We start from the raw sequence: 20,575 nt of genomic DNA, 5'->3' as shown, positions 1-20,575 counted from the left end.
TCAATCGTTAATTATTCACAAATGTGTATGGTCATGAGGGTTTAGCTGACAAAAAAGAAGGTTAACACAGTTGTAAACAAATTCATTAAAACACAATATAGAAAGGTCGCTACATGTCAGTATGGCTCCTTCTGTGTTTTTAATGGTCAATACTACTTTAAACGTGGTTTGTTCCTGAAGCCAAGCCAACTTGTCCTTCTCCAGCTATCACTGCTGCCCCATGTGCCTTGTGCCTTTTATAAAGCTTAAACAAAAGAGCTTTAAAAAAAAAAAAAAAATGTCTTTGCTTTTTGCAGTGACTTATAATCACTCTATATAAAACCTCTATGTTTTTAAGATGAACTCAAGAAGTCAGTTCTCCTAAGTTCACGCAGTTGTCCTTGAAGAATTAGCACAGGTGTAAGTTCATCACATTAAGTTTTTCCACAAAATGTAGGAACCAAAAAGTACTTAAATGTTTTACTGTTTATATAATTCACATTTTGCTTGAAAAGTCTTGTTAAAATAAATGCATCTGATGTCAGCGCCACCTAGACGAAGAACATTGTGTTACGCCATGTTTTTTTTAAACAGAAGTGTGTGGAAAAAGTATATCCCTACATTTTTCACTATAACAAATGCCTAAAATCAAAATAATTATTTTCAAAATTAGAGAACATCATTAAAAGGAAAGATCACACTTTTTTATAAACATCAATACACTGCCTAGTTGGTCATAAATATTGAATTACATGGCACCATTATGATCCTGAGACCCTTAGAAGTAGACGGGTGAGTCTGATGATGCTGGAAAGAAATTTAAAATCCACAATTTCTCCAAGAACCGTTCTCGTTTGGGGATAAAGTCTCCAAAAACCACACAGTGCCATCAAAGGATCTACAGGCAACTCTGGAAGAAACCACACAAATGTGGCCATGAGAGTTCATAAAGGACAAAGTGTCTGTTCTCTGAAATAAAGGGTTTTGGGGAATGGCCAAGTTGCAACGTTGTAGGGGAGACTATCACAGTTAATGGATAATTCCCTTACAATCATTATAATATTCACTGTTTTACAATATTAATATGCAAGTTAAAATCAGAGATATATATTTTTATATTTGTGAAAGGTTGTTTATTGCAACAAGCTGTGGTTGTTAACGTGTTAACCTTTAGTTCTGCCCTACATTTGAATGACATTGAAATATTGATCTGGACTTCTGTGTGATTATGAAGAGGAGGAGTCAGAGATCCAGTATGTGCAAACATCACAGCTATTACTGCAGGGTAAAATATAAAACAATCAAGGACCTATAAATACTAAGATTGGTAAAATAACTATAACAATCATGGTAACATTAATAAGAAAAAAGTTATTAAGACAGTTCAAGAAAACATATTTCAGAGTGTGCACTTTATAACGAAAGAATTTGTGTATTGGACCTTCGGCTGTTTACATCCCACCTGAAACTGTCCCGTTACGACCCGGCGCTTCTCCTTATCCACCCATGACTGCGTGTTTGCAATTATGGACAAATCTCATTGGCTCTCACAGTTTTAATCCCAAAAGAACGTTCCAGATGCTGAAATGCGATTGGTGCACATAACTGCCCATCAACATCATAATCCCGCCCTAATACTGTGCTCTGATGTCAGCGCAAACAGACGGACCGTTTCATCTAACATTATATCTGCATTCAAGCCACGTTTGGTAAGCGAAAATGTTTTAAAATACATGCTCAGAATTTTGCAAAATGCTTCATTAGTATAATATATTTAATCTTACGTTTGTTTAAATTTGTCTAAATCTAGTTTATTTAGAGCGTAGGTATTAAAACAGTCCCCTATAATAAACTCTAGTGCAGTCTAGTGCACTCCTCCTTATTCAATGTAGCATCGCATCATTAATGGTAGACCTTATATTAATTACTGCACATTCACAGTAAAAACCTCAACTTTGTTGTGAATCAGCGTTTCAGTCAACTCCCAATTCCCAAAAAGTAGCCTACTGTGGTGGTATCATGGTACTGTGATGGTATGGTGATGTTTTGATGAATGTACTGAATTGTTATCATATGTATGATGTTGATGTTGGCATGGTATACTCCAATTACTTAAAAAAAAAAAAAAATTTTTACCAACTATTAACTATTACCATGGCACTTTTTCAAAAATAAGAATTTTATGTCAAATATAGCATGGTCTTCAATAATTTAGACCTTATAAATATTATTTTCTCATTTGTTTAGTCATTAACAGATAATTAGTGTCATGTAGTACAATGTGATAATGTATGTTCAGTGCTTTTACTAGTGAAATGGAGCACTGTTGAGTAGTGAGCCATTGATTTCCATTTGAGTTAATGGACATTTCCACAACCCTGCCTGCCTGATTGGTAGCTAACAGAGAGATGCTGACCAATTATGTTTGCTCTTAGCTTCTCCTGGAACCCGAAACCTAAATTTAGCTATAATGAGATAGGGAATGTGATTTCAAACTTGCATTATATATAAAACATATCCAATAATGGAAACCTTGAACCATGATTGAAATAAACATGCCTCAGTACAGTTCTGCAGGAAGGTGGCCCTTGGCTAGAGATGTGGTGGATTTAATAGTTTTACCTGAAAATGTTTTCTACACACATTCTTGGTTCCATGCATTAAATAGTAACTTGTGAATATGAATGAATGCTCTTAAATGTGTCATGGAAGTTAATGTGAGTGAAAGCGGTGTAATCCAGAGAGCAGTGCAGTGTGTGTGTGTGTGTGTGTGTGTGTGTGTGTGTCTAATAACTTAATCCTGAGAGGCTGGGATCACCAACCTCCCCCTGTATAATCTTCTGGTGACATACAGTTACCTTACTCGTTTCTGGATTGTAGGCCACAGAATGAAATGAACATAATGTGGAATCTTTGAAGTATGTTCAAAGGTGTTTATAGAATATACATATTAACAGGATAGGGGATCCTTTGTGAAAAAGAAGTGCACTTAATTGTACTCAACGTGCACTAATAGTGTGCTTCAAATCTTGCTAATAATGTAATATTAATTAAATTAAATAAGTAAAAGACCATTAAAGAGATAATTCACCCAAATATGAAAATTTTGTCATCATTTACTGACCTTCAACAGGGTGAGTTGGTTGAACTGTCCATTTAAGTGCACTTAAAGAGAGATACTTTCACATCTGTTTAACACACTTACAGTGGGGGGGGGGGGATTATTTGATCCCCTGCTGATTTTGTACGTTTGCCCACTGACAAAGAAATGATCAGTCTATAATTTTAATGGTAGGTTTATTTGAACAGTGAGAGACAGAATAACAACAAAAATATCCAGAAAAACACATTTCAAAAAAGGTATAAATTGATTTGCATTTTATTGAGTCAAATAAGTAATTGACCCCTTCACAAAACATAACAGTACTTGGAGACAAAACCCTTGTTGGCAATCACAGAGGTCAGACGTTTCTTGTAGTTGGTCACCAGGTTTGGACACATCTCACCAGGTTTGGATTTTGTCCCACTCCTCTTTGCAGATGCTCTCCAAGTCATTAAGGTTTCGAGGCTGACGTTTGGCAACTCGAACCTTCAGCTCCCTCCACAGATTTTCTAATGGGATTAAGGTCTGGAGAATGGATAGGCCACTCCAGGACCTTAATGTGCTTCTTCTTGAGCCACTCCTTTGTTGCCTTAGTTGTGTGTTTTGGGTCATTGTCATGCTGGAATACCCATTCACGACCCATTTTCAATGCCCTGGCCCTGACGGTACATGGCCCCGTCCATCGTCCCTTTGATGCGGTGCAGTTGTCCTGTCCCCTTAGCAGAAAAACACCCCCAAAGCATAATGTTTCTACCTCCATGTTTGACGGTGGGGATGGTGTTTTTGGGGTCATAGGCACCATTTCTCCTCTTCCAAAACGGCGAGTTGAGTTGATGCCAAAGAGCTCGATTTTGGACTCATCTGACCACAACACTTTCACCCAATTCTCCTCTGAATCATTCAGATGTTCATTGGCAAACTTCAGACGGGCCTGTACATGTGCTTTCTTGAGCAGGGGGACCTTGCGGGTGCTGCAGAATTTCAGTCATTCACGGCATAGTGTATTACCAATTGTTTTCTTTGGTGACTATGGTCCCAGCTGCCTTGAGATCATTGACAAGATCCTCCCGTAGTTCTCATGACCATTGAAACTTCACGAGGTGAGATCTTGCATGGAGCCCCAGTCCGAGGGAGATTGACAGTTATTTTGTGTTTCTTCCATTTGCGAATAATCGCACCAGCTGTTGTCACCCTCTCACCAAGCTGCTTGGCGATGGTCTTGTAGCCCATTCCAGCCTTGTGTAGGTCTACAATCTTGTCCCTGACATCCTTGGACGGCTCTTTGGTCTTGACCATGGTGGAGAGTTTGGAATCTGATTGATTGATTGCTTCTGTGGGCAGGTTGTCTTTTATACAGGTAACAAGCTGAGATTATGAGCACTCCCTTTAAGAGATACCTCAAGCGTGAGATGGAAATGTTACGCCCCTCACCGTATTGTGATGCCGTGTCCCGGCACGACAACATAAAAACAATGAAACCCATTACAAATTCTTTAAATATGAAAACATACTTACAGGCTGCGAGTCAGAAGCACCAGACTGTCCTTGCAAAGAATTGCCCCACTTTATAGAAACAGTCTTTGAGCACAGCTGGCAGGCTACTCCCAGGTTCAGGAAATAGTCCTCCGTAAAATGTGATGCACACACTCGAATATTTGGTTTGAACTGTTCTGGAACAGTGTTGTAAATACAACTTAACCACTGATTTCTAGTTGTGTCCTCTTTTGGAAGCCCAAAGAATGTATTTTCATTTTCACAACGAAACACAGCGTCTCCAGGACATGGCGCGGGCAACAGCAACAATACCACAGTGAGAATACAAATCACGCCCCCTTTCTTTGCGTATACATTTGGACAGTGTTTTGCAAATCTCCCCACACCGTGACGTAGACATGTGGGGGGCGTGTTTGAAGGAGCTGTTTTAGGGGGGCGTGGTCGAGTCTTAACATTTATAAAGAATATCTCTTTGGTTTTGAGACTTTAGTCTTTGCAACTTCATGGATCTTATCTATGCACAAACAGCTTGAAATCACATCATATGACCCCTTTAAATGTACTGAATTGTGACTTCACCATTACAAATGTATAATTACTAATATATTTAAATACATGACAGAGAAGTAATAGAAATTACATTAAAGCATATTTTAATTTAGGCTCCAGCCCTGTGATCCTGCATCCTGCACTTCACTTCACTTCACTTCACTTCACTTCACTTCACTTCACTTCACTTCACTTCACTTCACTTCACATCACTTCCTCCTTAATTGGGTCAAAAAAAGATCTAATTAGACTAACTATATTGCATATAATATAAATCTATCATACTAATTTATAAACTAATGCATTTAATTGCAATTAACATAAAATTAATTGTCAAAAATATTACATTCGGTCTGCACTTAAATTTTAAGTGTATTATTAAGTATATTCTTTCTGAAATAAACAAGAGGTAGCAGGTTAAGTATGTAAGTAAACAAATAAATAAATCTAGCTATCAGTATATACCATTAACCATTTAGCCATTTAAATTTAAATTTATAACATCAAGTTAGATACTATTTAATTAAAATAAACAAAACACAAATTTTATTCATGACCACATATAAAGCTAGCAAAAGAGCATTTTGATAAGAAAACTACATACAGGGACCACCACAATATTGGACACTTCAGCCACTTATGCAAATATTTAAGTATCAATGCATTAATTCGAAGACAGCACACTTATTAAGCAAAACATTTGACAAAATGGGTATTTTGGGTATTTTTTAGGTTTTAATAAAACAATAGTAAAACAAAGAATTTGGGATATTTTTGTGTGTTGGTAGAATGTCTATAGTTCCATAATAGATGTTGTTCTATAGTTATAATTTTTTCCTCCTCTTCTTCATGGTCCTACTTCATAGTCTTCATGGTTGTCCACTTAACAGCTGAGCCCATGATTTTATGTAATGATCATTGCCTTATATTCATAGGTTCTTAATATAAGACAAGTTAATATAATTTATATAACAGATTTATAATAGGACTTTTCCAATTTGTAGTGTACATATTTAGCCTATTAGTCTGTTAGTATAATGTGACATGGAGAAAGATGTGCGATGGATGGAGTACATTTGGTCTAATTGTGATCCTGTTTGTGTGTCCTTACAGGTGCTGAGGTTTGTTTGTATACATGTGTTGAGGTGAAGTCATGCCACTGGTGAAAAGAAACATTGAGCCCAGGCACCTGTGTAGAGGAGCTTTACCTGAGACCATCAGCAATGAGCTGGAGTGTGTGACCAACAACACTCTCTCTGCCATCATACGCCAACTTAGCAGCCTCAGTAAGACATACTTTATTATATAAGTTTGACAAAAAAAAAAAAAATTTTTTATTTTTAAACCAGAATAAATACGGGGCAAGTAAATGTTATGATAAAATCACAGATTAAAAAAAAGTGCAACCTGACATTTAAGCAAAGCAATCTTGTTCTGAGAAGAACACAGGGTAACATTTCAGTTTATTTCATCATTTATTTGAACCTATATGCATGCACTTCTGTTTTACACAAATACACTATAAATCAATTGAATAAATGAGATGGGATAACAATGCTTTTTTTGTTCACTGGCTCCCCAGCAAACACTCTAAAGCGTAATCCCATGAAGCACAGAGCAATCAACCCCTGTGTGTGTGTGTGTGTTGCAGTTCTCCAGTAGATTAGAGAATGCAAATAAATTATCAGTGTGTAAACATAACAGTTGAAGATTGTAAATAAAAGCTGAGAAATAACCACTATTGTGCCCTTGAGTGCAGAGCAGTTTGCTTTAAGTGGAATTTCCTAATAAGTGTGCTGTAAGCTGCTTTGGATAAAGCATTCAATAAATGACTATTTAAAAGGTCATCTTTCTTTCTCATCTACTACAGGTAAGCATGCAGAGGATGTGTTTGGCGAGCTCTTTAATGAAGCCAATACATTCTACCTGCGTGCTAATTCTCTACAGGACCGTATAGATCGTCTTGCAATCAAAGTCACTCAGTTGGACTCTAGTGTGGAGGAAGGTCAGTCAAAGGTCAAAAGTCAAAAATCACATGCACTTTACCAGACATGGGATGCATATTTAACAGGATATTCCAGGCTAAACCTAACATGCATAAGGAATGTGGGTCAAAATGACCCATGCATCCCCCTTCTTTGGTATATTTTTTTCATGATGAGGTCTTTTCATCTGATATTCCCAGAATTCCTACAATAAGGTGTCTTTGATCTTAAGAACTATTTTTTCCATGTATGTTATTTCTTTAAGTTCTAATGAAATTTGCACCATTACCATTGGACTGCGCATATAAATCATTGATGGTTAAAAATTGTTAGTGGTAAGCAATAACATGCCTCATACAGTACGTTGTTAGTTATATTTCTTTAAATATGTCACAATAACAGGAGAAGATGACACAGAGGTAATGTACATCCAGGTCTTTATTAGCAGGAATGTCAGAAATTCAAGCGATCCATGCAGGTGAGTAAACAAGTTCATAAAATGACTTGAGAAACTTAGCTGGGTGAATAACAGTCGCTTTCTTTCTTTCTTTCTTTTTTAAAAGTTATATTTATGGGTTTTTATTCCTTTATTACTCAGACAGGACAGTTAAGAGATGACAGGAAAGCACTGGGTAGAGAGAGGGGAGCAGCATTGGCATAGGACCTCAAGATGGGAATCGAACTTGCGTCACCGTGAGCACAGTTGGGCTGTATCACCGCACTAACCATGAGGCTATCGACGCCAACAACAGTCCCTTTCAATGCAGGTGCTGGCTGGTGTAACTGAAGAGACAGAAGACTGATGGAAACTGAAGACAGGATGATGACAGGTAAGTAATACAAGGTGAGTAGACTGGGAAGTAGCTACATTGGGAACAACGAGTCCAGACAAAGGTGAAGTGGAGAATGAGTGTGTCTTGTGTGTCTTGATGAGGTGGCAGGTGTGGTGATGACGGACTGAGTGCAGGTGGGAACCTGGAGGGATGCTGAGAAATGTAGTTCTGTGGTGACAGGGCTGGTGACTGGGGATTGTAACATACACCTCCCAGAAGGTGCCAAAATAAGTCCCACTGGGGAGTGGAAGGAGGAAGAAACCAAGACAGGATGAGCTAGGGCAGAGCTGGCCGAGCAGGAAGCCAGGGTGGAGTTGACGGGAGTGAAGACCCCCACAGCAGATCAGAAGACCACCATAGCAGAGCCGATGGCGCTAAAGACCACCGGGGCAGAGCAGACAGGACTGAAGACCCCTTCAGCAGAGCTGAGAACCACCACGTCAAGTGGAGCTGGAGACCACCATGGAGGTGCAGGTGGATCCATCAGAGCAAGAGATCACCATGGTGGAACTGAAGATCTCGAAGGTGGAGCCGAAGACCACCACAGCCGAGTCTGGAGTGCTGGATGAGAGACGGGCGTCTAGAGTGCCGGCTGAGTACGGGGTGTCTGGGGGCCAGCTGACTGACTGACTGAAGGGTTGATTTCAGCAAACCTAATGAAACACAAATAGAGAGTTCAAAGGTGGCATCCATGGCTGTGAAGGAACATTGACAGGAAACTCTGGAAGCAGTGGTCGCTTTATGACACACAGGAAACTTGGGATCGAACACCTCCACTTCGATACGAGTGAGAAAGCAGTCTGCAGCCCAAACACACATTATGTCACTGCAATAACAGGGAGATCAATCAGTGGTGGAAGGGTCTTAGCTCTAGGCTTAGAACCGGCTTACTGGCTTAGAACTTATCTAGCTAAGGACTGGCATGATTCAGGAGACTCAGGCATAGCATTCATTATAGTGGGAGACACTGACTTGATGACCATGTTGGTTAAAGATTCTGGCGGTAGAACAGGTACTGTGCTGAGCTCTGGGACGAGTGCAAGCTCCTGACTGTGTGCGGGGAATTGAATGGGCTCCTGGTTGAGTTCTGGAAAACAAACGGATTCCAGGCTGAACTCTGGAGTGGACTCTTGGTCTGGGGGGAATGCTTATAAAGACTCACAATAAACGTACTGGTTCACAGTAACTGGAGCAGACTGTGGACTGAGACTTTATGGATAAGATAGGTGGGTCCACTAGCTTTGCTGTCAGGTCCGCTCTGTTTGAGACAGTTTTCTTCACCCGAAGAAACACCAGAACACTTGCTGTGATGGTATTGGAAGCCCATTGCATAGTCGAGAGGAGGGCAGCTGGCGTTGGTTTTATCCACATGGCAGACAGTAACCTCTCAGCACAGTGAAGGATGAACCACTTAGCCACAGAGCATAATCAATATAGCTCTCCAAAGGACAGGTGGTAATTGGACGCCGGCATCTGTTGATAAAGATTACCATCTAATCCGCTTCAGAAGATTGTCTTCAAGGTTCACTCATTTCATGGAACCAAGCTGAAAAAATCAAGAAATTCTTCAACATAATCTTCAATTGGACCGACCATCTTGTGGAATGGAGATGAGTAAATTTGCTGGGTCAAATTATATGATGTCTATGGTAGATGTTATGATCTGGTATTCTGTCACAATAACGGAAGAAGACGACACAGAGGTAACGTACAACCAGATCTTTATTAGCAGGAATGTCAGAAAGTGATGCAAGCAGGTTAAGTAAATAAGTTCATAGAATGATTTGAGAAATGTAACTAGGTGAATAACAATACCTTTTTTTTTTTTGCAGGTGCTGTCTGGTGTAACTAGTGATGTGACATTCATTTGTGTTGAGAATAAATGGGTGTGCCTGACGAAGCCTTGAGCCGAGGCTTGTGTTGTTAACGTAGAAATCATGTGATCAATGACAAACAAAGCCATACTTTCAGTCCGCACACAGTCCACACTTTGCATGTTGGAATGTTCGAACCCACAGATCTTACCTTACGAGTATTATATTCTTACCTTAAATTATATTTTTAAATACCCAGTCACACAAGTAATATGAAGAATACAAATTATTTTAGGAAAATAAAATATTTGCCAAATGCAGTTCATATGGGTGCTTTGTCCTAGGGGGCTTCTTTCATAGGCTTTTTGCTGCTTTGTTTTTTACGAGCCACCAGATGGCACTGTTTTTGACACTCTCAAAGCTTTGAACAGTCAGAGAGGAAAGTCTCAGTGAAGAGGCAGAAGACTGTAAGTATTCAAGGTGAGTACAAGATGGGAACCAGGAGGGATGCTGGGAAATGTAGTTCTGTGGTGACAGGCGCTGGTGACTGGGGATTGTGACAAAAATGACACATCAAGGCCAACAAAACAATATCAAACTCAAAACCACTGATTAGCTACATGATACAGAAATGATAGGCCCAGAGTTAATTTTCTTTTTTTCTGCCATTTAAAAAAAAAACGTGGAATTGATTTAAACATGGTTAATTTGTTTAATGGAACTTCAATAACACAAATTGTTAAACCAAATTATATTACATTTTTGCAAATGTTGGTTTGGGAATTTGGAAAAAATCTGTGGAGTGCGGAGAGATAGTTGATGTACCCTGTGTAATAATCTCTCTGTTTTATTTTTGCCACAGTTTCACTCCAGGATATTAATATGCGTAAAGCCTTTAAGAGCTCTACAGTTCAAGACCAGCAGGTGGTAACAAAGAGCAGCATTCCAAACCCCATCACAGAGATGTACAACACCAGCGACAAACCACCACCTCTGAATATACTCTCTGCCTACAGGTGTGTGTGTGTTTATGCTTTCTTCTTCTTCTTCTTCTTCAAGATGCATTATAGGTTAATAAATATGTTTTTGTTTTATCTAGGGATGACCATATTGATGGAATTAAGTTCTACACAGACCCCTCATATTTCTTTGACTTGTGGAAGGAAAAAATGCTTCAAGACACAGAGGACAAGAGAAAAGAGAAGAGAAAACATAGGGTAAAATAATTACTATTGTAAATGTTTTTCCATCTATAAATCTGGTAACATTCTGGCTAAAGTAGTTAGGCTTGCATTAAAGGACTTAAAGGAATAGTTCACCTACAAATGAAAATGTACTCATCCCCAAGCCATCAAGGATATAGATGAGTTTATTTCTTCATCAGAACAAATTTTGAAAAAAATTGCATTACATCACTTGTTCACCAATGGATCCTCTGCAGTGAATGGGTGCCGTCAGAATGAGAGTCCAAACAGCAGATAAAAACATCACGATAATCCACAAGTAATCCACACAACTCTAGTCCATCAGTTAGCATCTTGTGAACTGAAAAGATGTGTGTTTGTAATAGACAAATCCATCAAGGCATTTTAACTTTAAACCATCGCTTCTTTCCAAAATACAAGTTCATAATCCATAATAACACTTCCTCCAGTGAAGTTTATTTCTTGTTGCCCTCTCACATCAAAATCAACAGACATCCTCTTGTAAACAGTACTCGATCTGTACATATCATGATTTACATGAGACAATTTTTTTCTCTAGAGAAAGCAATATTATGGTTATAGGACTCAAATTTTAGCCGGATGCAATGATTTGAAGTTAAAAACATCTTAATGATGGATTTGTTTCTTACAAACACGCAGTTTTTATTTTTCTCCAAATCTGTTTCGATGAAGAAACAAACTCTGTCTTCATCTTCGATGGGCCTGAGAATTTTTTTGGGGGGTTAAACTATTGCTTTTAAGGACTTTTACCTATTTGACCTATTCACAGTTTATTTTCTGCCAGATGAAAAATGTATTGCTCAGAAGTAATTTTCAGAAAAACGTTTTCTTTCAAGCTAACATACAAATCATCTTCAGTATGTCCTCGCTTTCTCTCCTCCATAAACTCTTTTTCACACAGGAGCAGAAGCGGTGTGTTGATGGTACATTGCCCCGTGAGGTGAAAAAGGTTCGTAAGGCTCATAACCGCAGACAAGAATGGAACATGATGGCTTTTGATAAGGAGCTGCGGCCGGACCATCGTCATTATCATTCACTTCAGAGGGGTGTATCGTCTGAGGGCTCGCTGTCTCCGGATGGCAGGTTTGTCAGCTCTAAATTCACAAAATTATCACTTATGGTATAAATACAAGTTAAAGAAAATGTCTGCGGTTTTAAATAGCATTTGTGCAATAACAATAACAATTTAAAAAATCAGCTCATCAGTCAGGCTTTGTAAAAATAATAATGGCTACAGTAATGCACTAAAAGATAGTGAAAGGGACAATGCAATGTACTGGCACACAATGCAAAATACACACTGGCATGGTATACACAATTTTCATAGTTATTCCAAACGTTTGCTCAGTAGTTCATATTTGTATTGAGTATTTTATAATTATTTTAAATAAATGAAATATATACATATCTTATGGTTTAGTTAGTCAAAAATCTTTATTGCAATGTATTGTATTTATCATCATTTCAACAGACCACATCCAAACAACTACCCAGTCCAAGCATGTCACGCTCAAGCACGGGCCAGCCATGCTCATGCACAGCCGCATCCCTTCATGCCTGTGGAGACAGCATCATCTAGTGCAAATGGAGGGGTAGAGCATGAGTACCACAGCATTGGAGGGCCTGTGGGAGTGGGGGTGGGTGCTGATGTTTGTTACAGAGTGGGTGTACTCGCTCGAACACATCCAACACCTCCACAGTACCCACCCCCTGAAAATGGAGTCAATGGAACCATCACGCTTCCTCCAACAGATTATGGGTAACAGCAAACATGTGGGACTCTTTAAAAAAAATGAGATATTGTAGTTTTGTGTTGAAAAATGCATCAAAATGCTGATAGTCTGCTGTGGTGCAATAGTGTCCCACCTCTCACACACACACACACACCATATAAGCATATGATAAAATTAGTCTACAATTTAAACTATATATATATATATATATATATATATATATATATATATATATATATATATATATATATATATATATACTTTAAAACATTAAACAATTCTGTTTTAATTACCATTTTGTTGTGATTACACTGTAAAAAGTGATAAGTTGACTTACCTTAAAAAATTTAGGAAACCTGTTGCCTTAAAATTTTTAAGTAAATGATACTTAAAAAAAATAAGTTAAGTGAATTGTCAAGTTCACTTAATTAAAAAAATTAATAAAATTATTATATACTTAATAATTTTAAGGCAACGGGTTTCCTCAATTTTTTTAAGTTAAGTCAACTTATCACTTTTTACAGTGTAAATGTTGACTAATATACTACAGAACATTTACATTATAATCAAAGTACATAAAACAATTTGAACTTTAGTGGGTTATTTGATGTTTCTTTTAAAGTCAATTTATTTTAAATGTAGTAAATTGCAATAACAAATACATTTAAATACATGACATACAAGTTTCAATAGAAATGGCAATTAAAGTATATTTCAGTTTAGCATAAATGATCATCAGTATTCGACAGTATACTTTAACCATGTAACAGATGTACTGGCTCAAAATAGCACTCTAAAGTTTAGCTAATTGCATTAAACATAAATATAAACTATAATACATTTTCATTAGATTGCAATTAACATGCTATTATATATATCTGAAAATAATTTTATACTTCTTTTAAAGTACTGTATATTATTTCCCTAATAAGTACCCCTTGTACCCCTAACCTGTTAACATGGGCGTAGAAAAAACATGCACTGCTTGTGTGCATGCATGTCTAGTATGAAATAGGCTTTGAACAAAATACCCAAGTATTGCCCACAACAATACTTGCCCATGTTCATAATTATTAAGAGCCACCTTGTCCGTTACAGATCTTAAAAAGAATATGGAGCAGGATCTTAAGTTAGTCTGGAATCTTAAGTTTTGTTTTAAAAGTACAGGAATGATACAGTGAGCGTTTTTGAGAAAGATAATTCGATTTTGGAAAGATAGTTTGGAGTTATGGCTGTCAAATAATAGGTACTTGATACTTTTTAACACAAGTTCTTATTATGAAGTTGAAATTTCTGCAAATTTTCTTGGTTAATTCCGGTTTATAAACTATTTCAGGGGAGCCCACCCCATAAGTAGGCAGTTCTTGGACAAAAAAACACTAAAAATTGGATCAGACTTCATGCCAATAGTAAAAAGCCTAGTATATGCTGGTGACCATGTAGAGGTTTCAAAAACTAGGTTTCTCATGCTCTCTCTTTCTCTCTTATAGTATGATGGAGTACTATGCCAGTTCAGGCCCGCCGCCCCCTCCAGTGGGTCCCGTCATTCCATCTGCACAGACGGCTTTTGCCTCACCTCCAGCTACTCCTCATTCTGGACCGATCACATCAGCCTTACAGTATCCTCTTCCACCTGTGCCACCTCCTGAAGGTCCACCTCCTCCTCCAGCACCTCCCGTACCTCCTCATTCTGTAGCACTTGGAGAGGGACGGAGACTAACTCTGCAGCCTGTCACAGACGCTCGCAGTGACCTGCTCTCAGCAATACGCATGGGTAAGTGGAGTGTGTTTGTGCATATTTTGTATACATCAACAGGAGAGTGTTGTCCATGGTGGCATACTTTAACATGACCACAGTACAGTGCACTCTTGTAAAAGAGAAGTACACTTCAGCATACTTTTAAAATGAGTAGTTATGGAAATAACGTATTTTAAGTGTGAACTGAATGTAATGTTTTTGGACACTTAGTTATGTGTTAATTGTAACTGAAAATGTATTATTGTGTTAATTTATATTAAATGCAATTAGCTGAACTTTATAGAGTGTCTTTGGACCAACTTAAATAGGGCATAATTACATCTTTATTTGTAATTTCATAATTACTTATTTTGTCTTTGCTACCAAATGTATTGACAAACATTTATGGTACACTAAAATATAGTTCATTATCAATGATACTTGACATGTATTTAAATATATTTGTAATTACATATTTATAATAATGAAGCTGCAATTTAGTACATTAAAAAAAATATTACCTTTGAATGTAATATCAAATAACACATTCCGGTTTTCACATGTACTTTATGTATGTTAGACAACACATCAAAATAAGTTTGCTTATTTAAAGCATTACAAAATATTATGTAAATGTAATTATTAAAAATGAACTTTAAAGTAAAACCTTTGATTTGACATTATTACAAAGTGCATTTTTAAACGTACACGTATGCGTTTTAAGAAACAGTCATGAAAATTGACTTATTTTAGGTACATTTAAGTTACCATTTAATTCAAGTACATATTTTTAAAAATATACTTTTAATATTTGAAGTAGACTACAAACACACATTCAATACAATTAGGCACACTTCTTTTTCATATATGATACTGTACATAATTTCATTTGGATTATTTGAATTGGATTATGACCTGATTTCACTTAATATTGTAATATTTATATAGCTTACATGTAACTGTACTGTAGGTGTCTATGTTGATAGTCATATAATTGATATAGTCATATAATTCATTCAAATAATTTTTGTTTTTGTGGTTTAGTCAAAACTCAACAGCTGCTATTATGTTAAGATTGAGGAGTGTCCAACGACAACATGCATTTTGTGTTATTTGTGTTCACATGTGTGTTTTTGTGTATATGTTCAGGTATTCAACTAAAGAAAGTACAGGAGCAACAAGAACAGCAGGCTAAAAGAGAGCCAGTAGGGAACGATGTGGCTACTATACTCTCTCGCCGCATTGCAGTGGAGTATAGCGACTCAGAAGACGACTCAGAACTCGATGAGAATGAATGGTCTGACTGATTATAGTCAACCACACACACAAGAGTAGATAGAGACCTTCCTCATAAGTATGAAAGTACATTCATCTTCAGATACCTACATATAGTTGATCATTGAAAATGATGTTAATTTCTCAAAGAATGTTTATGTAATATAGACCTTAAGAAACTAAAGCAGTCTCTTATGCACTCAAACCAAACAAATATTCAAGTTACAGAAAGGAGATGTTTAAAGCGTTCATTTGAAAACACTTTCTGTTCAAATTTGCAAACCATCTGTACAGACAATTCAGAATTTATCAATTAAAAATCTAGAGAGTAAGCAATCATGTATTGTAAGAAATGAACGTGATCTGCAAAGGTGTTGCTGCAGTATTATCTGTTTTTATTATTTTAATATTCTTTCAGTTGAATAATCTGCTAATGCAATATATGTTTATGTATTGCTTTATTTTTCTATTACCTCTTTTCCTCAGCTTGTACCAAGAAATTATTGTGTGAAAAAATCCTGTGTGAATGACTGTTGCTCTCTCTCCATCCAAATTTCATGGCATTTTATTGCAGTTAAATAAATTATTTTTTTCAGAGTGATTAACAAACGAATTCAGAGCATGACAGAATTTAAGCAGAATATGACAGAATTTAATACTATTATAATGTCTTCATAAAGTGTTATAGAATTGCAGATTAACTTCTCTCTCATTTATGCCAAAGTGAAATGTTTATTGAGTGATTACAAATTTAAATCTCTTGGGCTAATAACTGGCTGTAACACTGCTGACCACCAGATATAGACTTTCTAAACTCAAGAAATCTAGAAAGATGAAAAAAAAAAAAAAAACCTTCAGGACAGAAAATGATAAAGAATTAATATTACTAAATGGCTGAACTGAAAAAAAATATATATATAAAATATATATGTATATATATAAAATATACATATACTACTGATGTAGTTAAATAACTATAAGACTAAGAAAGTGCAGTTATTTGTGCAACACAGTGGTGGGTTAATGATGAATAATTTCATAACAAATACCAGTTTGCAACATTTTTGTAAAGCTAAAATAACTAGAAGCTGCTGAAACTGGAAGCATTGCACATTCAAGTTAAAAATGCATACACTAATACCACATACTTTAAGTACATACATATAATCTAAGGTACTAATATGCACTTTTTAGAGATTTTAGAGATAAGGTACAGAGTTTCCCATTTTAGGGCACTACCCCAGTGATAAGCTGTTGTACTGCTAGACTATTGCATTCAGCTGTTAATATGTTTGACAACTTTGACAGCTCTAATTGTGTTGTAAATCTTGGTTTATTCATGTGACTTGTTTGATACCTTGACTTCAAGAAGTTATTCTTATCATTCTTAAGAGACTGATATGATTTTAGTGGTCTACATGAAATGGTATAGGACGCTAGGTAGAGCTTAGTATATCTTTAAATAATAATAATAATAATAATAAATAAATAAATAATTAAAATCTTTTTGAAGAGGCAGTTTTTTAACAACTTAAACATCTCTTCACAATTTAGACTGGATTCATTCATCACTTCGCCTCAGTTCACTTCACTTAGTTAAGGGCTAAATGTATGGTTGTTAAAATGACACAAGAAGAGGTCAGGAAATGCATTCTGGATATTGCCTATTGAAGATCTTGCTGATTTAAGACCTAAAAACGTAGCGTTGTCTGAACACAATGGTGGGGGATTACAACCTTTTAATGATTCAAACCCACTGTCGGGTGCATTGTAGGGCTCATGAATGGGACAAGTTAACAGACCACAATAGTGGCATTAGTGCTAAACTTTTTCACAATTCTAGACGTGTCACATACTTCACATATTTTTGGTGTTGTACATCTGATGGAAGCTTTGTGACATTTTATGCATGTGTTTGAAAAGAGTCTCACATCTTGCAAGGAACATTTTTTACATGTCGGTTGTGTTCAAGTTTGATTTTTCACATTAACAAAAGAAGAAAAGAATTTGTTCATTAAATGTCTTAAAAGAATATCTGTTAATCCTTGAGAGGAGAATTAAATTATACAAACTGAAACAAGCAACTCTAAATCTAGCTATTTAGATTGAACGATGCGGTCATCTGCAGTGTAATTGATTAAAAGCTGAGCATTATTGTGATTACATGGCAAAATGAAAAACAGTCTGGTGAGCGGATACATTCCTTTCTTACATTGTTTTGTTTACTGTCTGCATCACACACACAGAGCACCTGGTGGTCTGTCTGTTTTTTTCTTCCTGAGAACATTCTTTCTCACACTCCGACTCTGTTGTTTTCAAGTATTTGAAATTGTTTTTTTTAGTGGAATTAAAAACCCACAGCCTCAAAAGCCCTTGCCCCTGTTTCCATATGGCTCAGAAGCGTTCCCATAGCGATCTCCCACTGGCCCTGCTTATTTGCGATAGTGGTTGAAGTGCGGCATGCTGCCATGCAAAGTTCATTAAATCACTGTTTTACTACTCAGCTTAATCCCTATACCAATACAGCAGTACAATCCCGAAAGACAAGAGAAAGACAGACAGAAGAAGAGGGCTTAAAGACTTGACAGATCAGATCTGACATTTTGTTTTCCCACCGTTGCCAGGGAGTGCAAGGCATCTTTGCTTCTGAGCACTAGCTCTGCTCTTGAGGCAAAACACGTGGGGATGTGAGACATGTCCTCCCATCCGCCCCATGAAATGCCTCCTCAGTCTAGGACTATACTTAATTGTGGCCATCTGCCAGTGAATTCAGCAGGGCATCGGTTTTATAGAGCGCATCCTATTGTCCTGTTCTTGTATCAAGTTTGCATTAAAGTTGAACTCGGGTGCAGGAACAATTTAGAGATAAAGCAAGTCCTATGTTTTTGGCAGCGCTGCCCCCTCCCTATCCTATCCACACACAGCAGCTCCTAATGTAAGGGACGTCTTCACCAGCGGGGAGTCAAAAAGGATCTCATGGAATGCCTGTCCTCGGTTTGGTTTTGTTTAGTTTTGTTTTGTTTATACATTGACAATGTGTAATAGCTCTTTACCGTGGGGAGGTGGGGAGTTGGGGAGGGTGGGATGTTGGGAGATGGTGTTAAGAAAAGAAAAAAAGCAGTGGTACGTGCCAAGTGCCAATTGTCTCCTTGTAATAGGCATCAAAAGACCAACTTATGTGTGTTACCATACAGGTGAACTCACTCCTGGGAAAGTAGGATTTTTCTCAGCCTCTGCAGCGAGCCAGCGTCGCTCTTTTCTCTCCCAGCAGTAACGGGATTAGTCGTGCCATTGCTCTCCCGGCTTTCACGCCACTGTCTACTTCCCATCTTCCACTAATGTGATTATCCCAGCCCCTGTGGTCCAAGCAGAAGGACGAGGGACTCCTCTTCAGTTGCACGTTCACGGTGCCTCACAGAACCCCCTCCCCTCCAGCAACACCACCCAAATTCTCTAGCACCTCTGTAAGACCTGCTGGGCACAATTCAGATGCCATCTTAGTCAAAACAAGACAAAAAGTAGACAAAAATTGCATTACACCACCATGCCTTGAGAATCACTGTATCTCAACAGCTATTAGTCCTACTGTTCAGTCCCAAGATTAGTCCATTACCAATGACCTATTACCTACCATGTTATTTCACATCAGTGTGCTTCATGTCAAATTAGATTAGATTCAACATTTTTTTTTTTTTTTGGTCATTGTGCAGAATACAAGTATATGGACAACAGTTGTGGCCATAAGCCTACATACACCTTGCAGAATCGGCAAATTATTAAAAATGTAACTAAATAAGGCACTACATATTATTTCGTACTGGCTTAATAAGCTATTTCACATAACAGATGTTTACATATAGTCCACAAGACAAAATAATAACTGAATTTCATTTATGACAAGTTTTAGCATGTTAATAGACATGACAGTGTTAATATGTTTGGTCTTGGCGGACTGGATCTGCTATATATGCTGCCGCTGCAGAGCAGACTTGCTACTGCCAACAGTTACACAGACATGCTGCTGTGAACATCTAAGACAAGGCACTTCAATTCTAGTCCTGTAGGGCCAGTGTCCTGCAGACCATAGGTTCCTATCCTAACCAAATACCCCGGAACAAGCTTATCACAATGTTTAGAATTACTTGCAAATTACAGACAGGTCTGTTTAATTAGGGTTGGAATGAAAGTCTGCAGGACATTGGCCCTACAGGACTGTACTTTAAGAGCCCTGATATTAGATATGCCACTGCGGCTGCTGTTGCACGAATAGAAATATATATACCCTGTAGCAGATCTAGACAGGTGGAGCTGGGGAAGATGGATTTTCAGAACTCTGATAGCACACTGCAGGACCAGCAGCGGCCAATCAGCTTGTGCTTCGTAGTAAGTGATGTGATTGATAGCAGATTACATGTAAAGGACCTCTCGATCTGCAGCATCTAGAGTTTTCTGAGTGAACTAGATAATTACCCAAATGAAACATTTACATATGCTTGATTCTTAATACTGTATGTTGTTACCTGGTTGATCAATAACTTTTCGGTTTCCTGTAGCTCAAATAGTAGAGCATGGCGCTAGCAACGCCAAGATCATGGGTTCGATTCCCAGGGAAAGCAAGAGCTGATAAAATGTAAAAAAACTGTAACTTGAATGCAATGTAAGTCGCTTTGGATAAAAGCGTCTGCTAAATGCATAAATGTAAAATGTAAATGTAACTTTGTAAAATGTTTTATCAGTTGTGCATGGGTCCCTTGTTTGTGCTAAGCAGTTCAACTACCTATGGAATCCCTTTGGTAGGTAACTTCAACGCTGCATCATAAGTTGACACTATGGGTGTCCACCTCAG

General features: G+C 37.5%; 1 protein-coding gene across 2 annotated transcripts; it reads left to right on the top strand.

The window, feature by feature from the left end:
* Nucleotides 1-1,600: 1,600 nt before the first annotated feature.
* Nucleotides 1,601-16,336, top strand: wasf3a (WASP family member 3a). 2 transcript variants are annotated; one of them, XM_058776676.1, is made up of 9 exons: nucleotides 1,601-1,688; nucleotides 6,239-6,411; nucleotides 6,996-7,130; nucleotides 10,620-10,773; nucleotides 10,857-10,974; nucleotides 11,885-12,066; nucleotides 12,455-12,742; nucleotides 14,207-14,490; nucleotides 15,604-16,336. In XM_058776676.1, exons 2-9 carry the CDS (start codon nucleotides 6,279-6,281, stop codon nucleotides 15,759-15,761), a joined length of 1,452 nt encoding a protein of 483 aa, XP_058632659.1. In that variant the 5' UTR covers nucleotides 1,601-1,688; nucleotides 6,239-6,278; the 3' UTR covers nucleotides 15,762-16,336. The 2 variants fall into 2 exon arrangements, with proteins under 2 accessions (XP_058632659.1, XP_058632660.1); XM_058776677.1 differs by lacking the exon at nucleotides 6,239-6,411 and having other exon boundaries at nucleotides 1,633-1,688.
* The last annotated feature ends 4,239 nt before the right edge of the window (nucleotides 16,337-20,575 follow it).

This window comes from Onychostoma macrolepis, chromosome 05 (assembly GCF_012432095.1).
Source record: "Onychostoma macrolepis isolate SWU-2019 chromosome 05, ASM1243209v1, whole genome shotgun sequence".
NCBI lineage: Eukaryota > Metazoa > Chordata > Actinopteri > Cypriniformes > Cyprinidae > Onychostoma > Onychostoma macrolepis.
The sequence above is the reverse complement of the archived record's forward strand: the minus strand, read 5'-3'. Positions and strand labels throughout refer to the sequence as shown.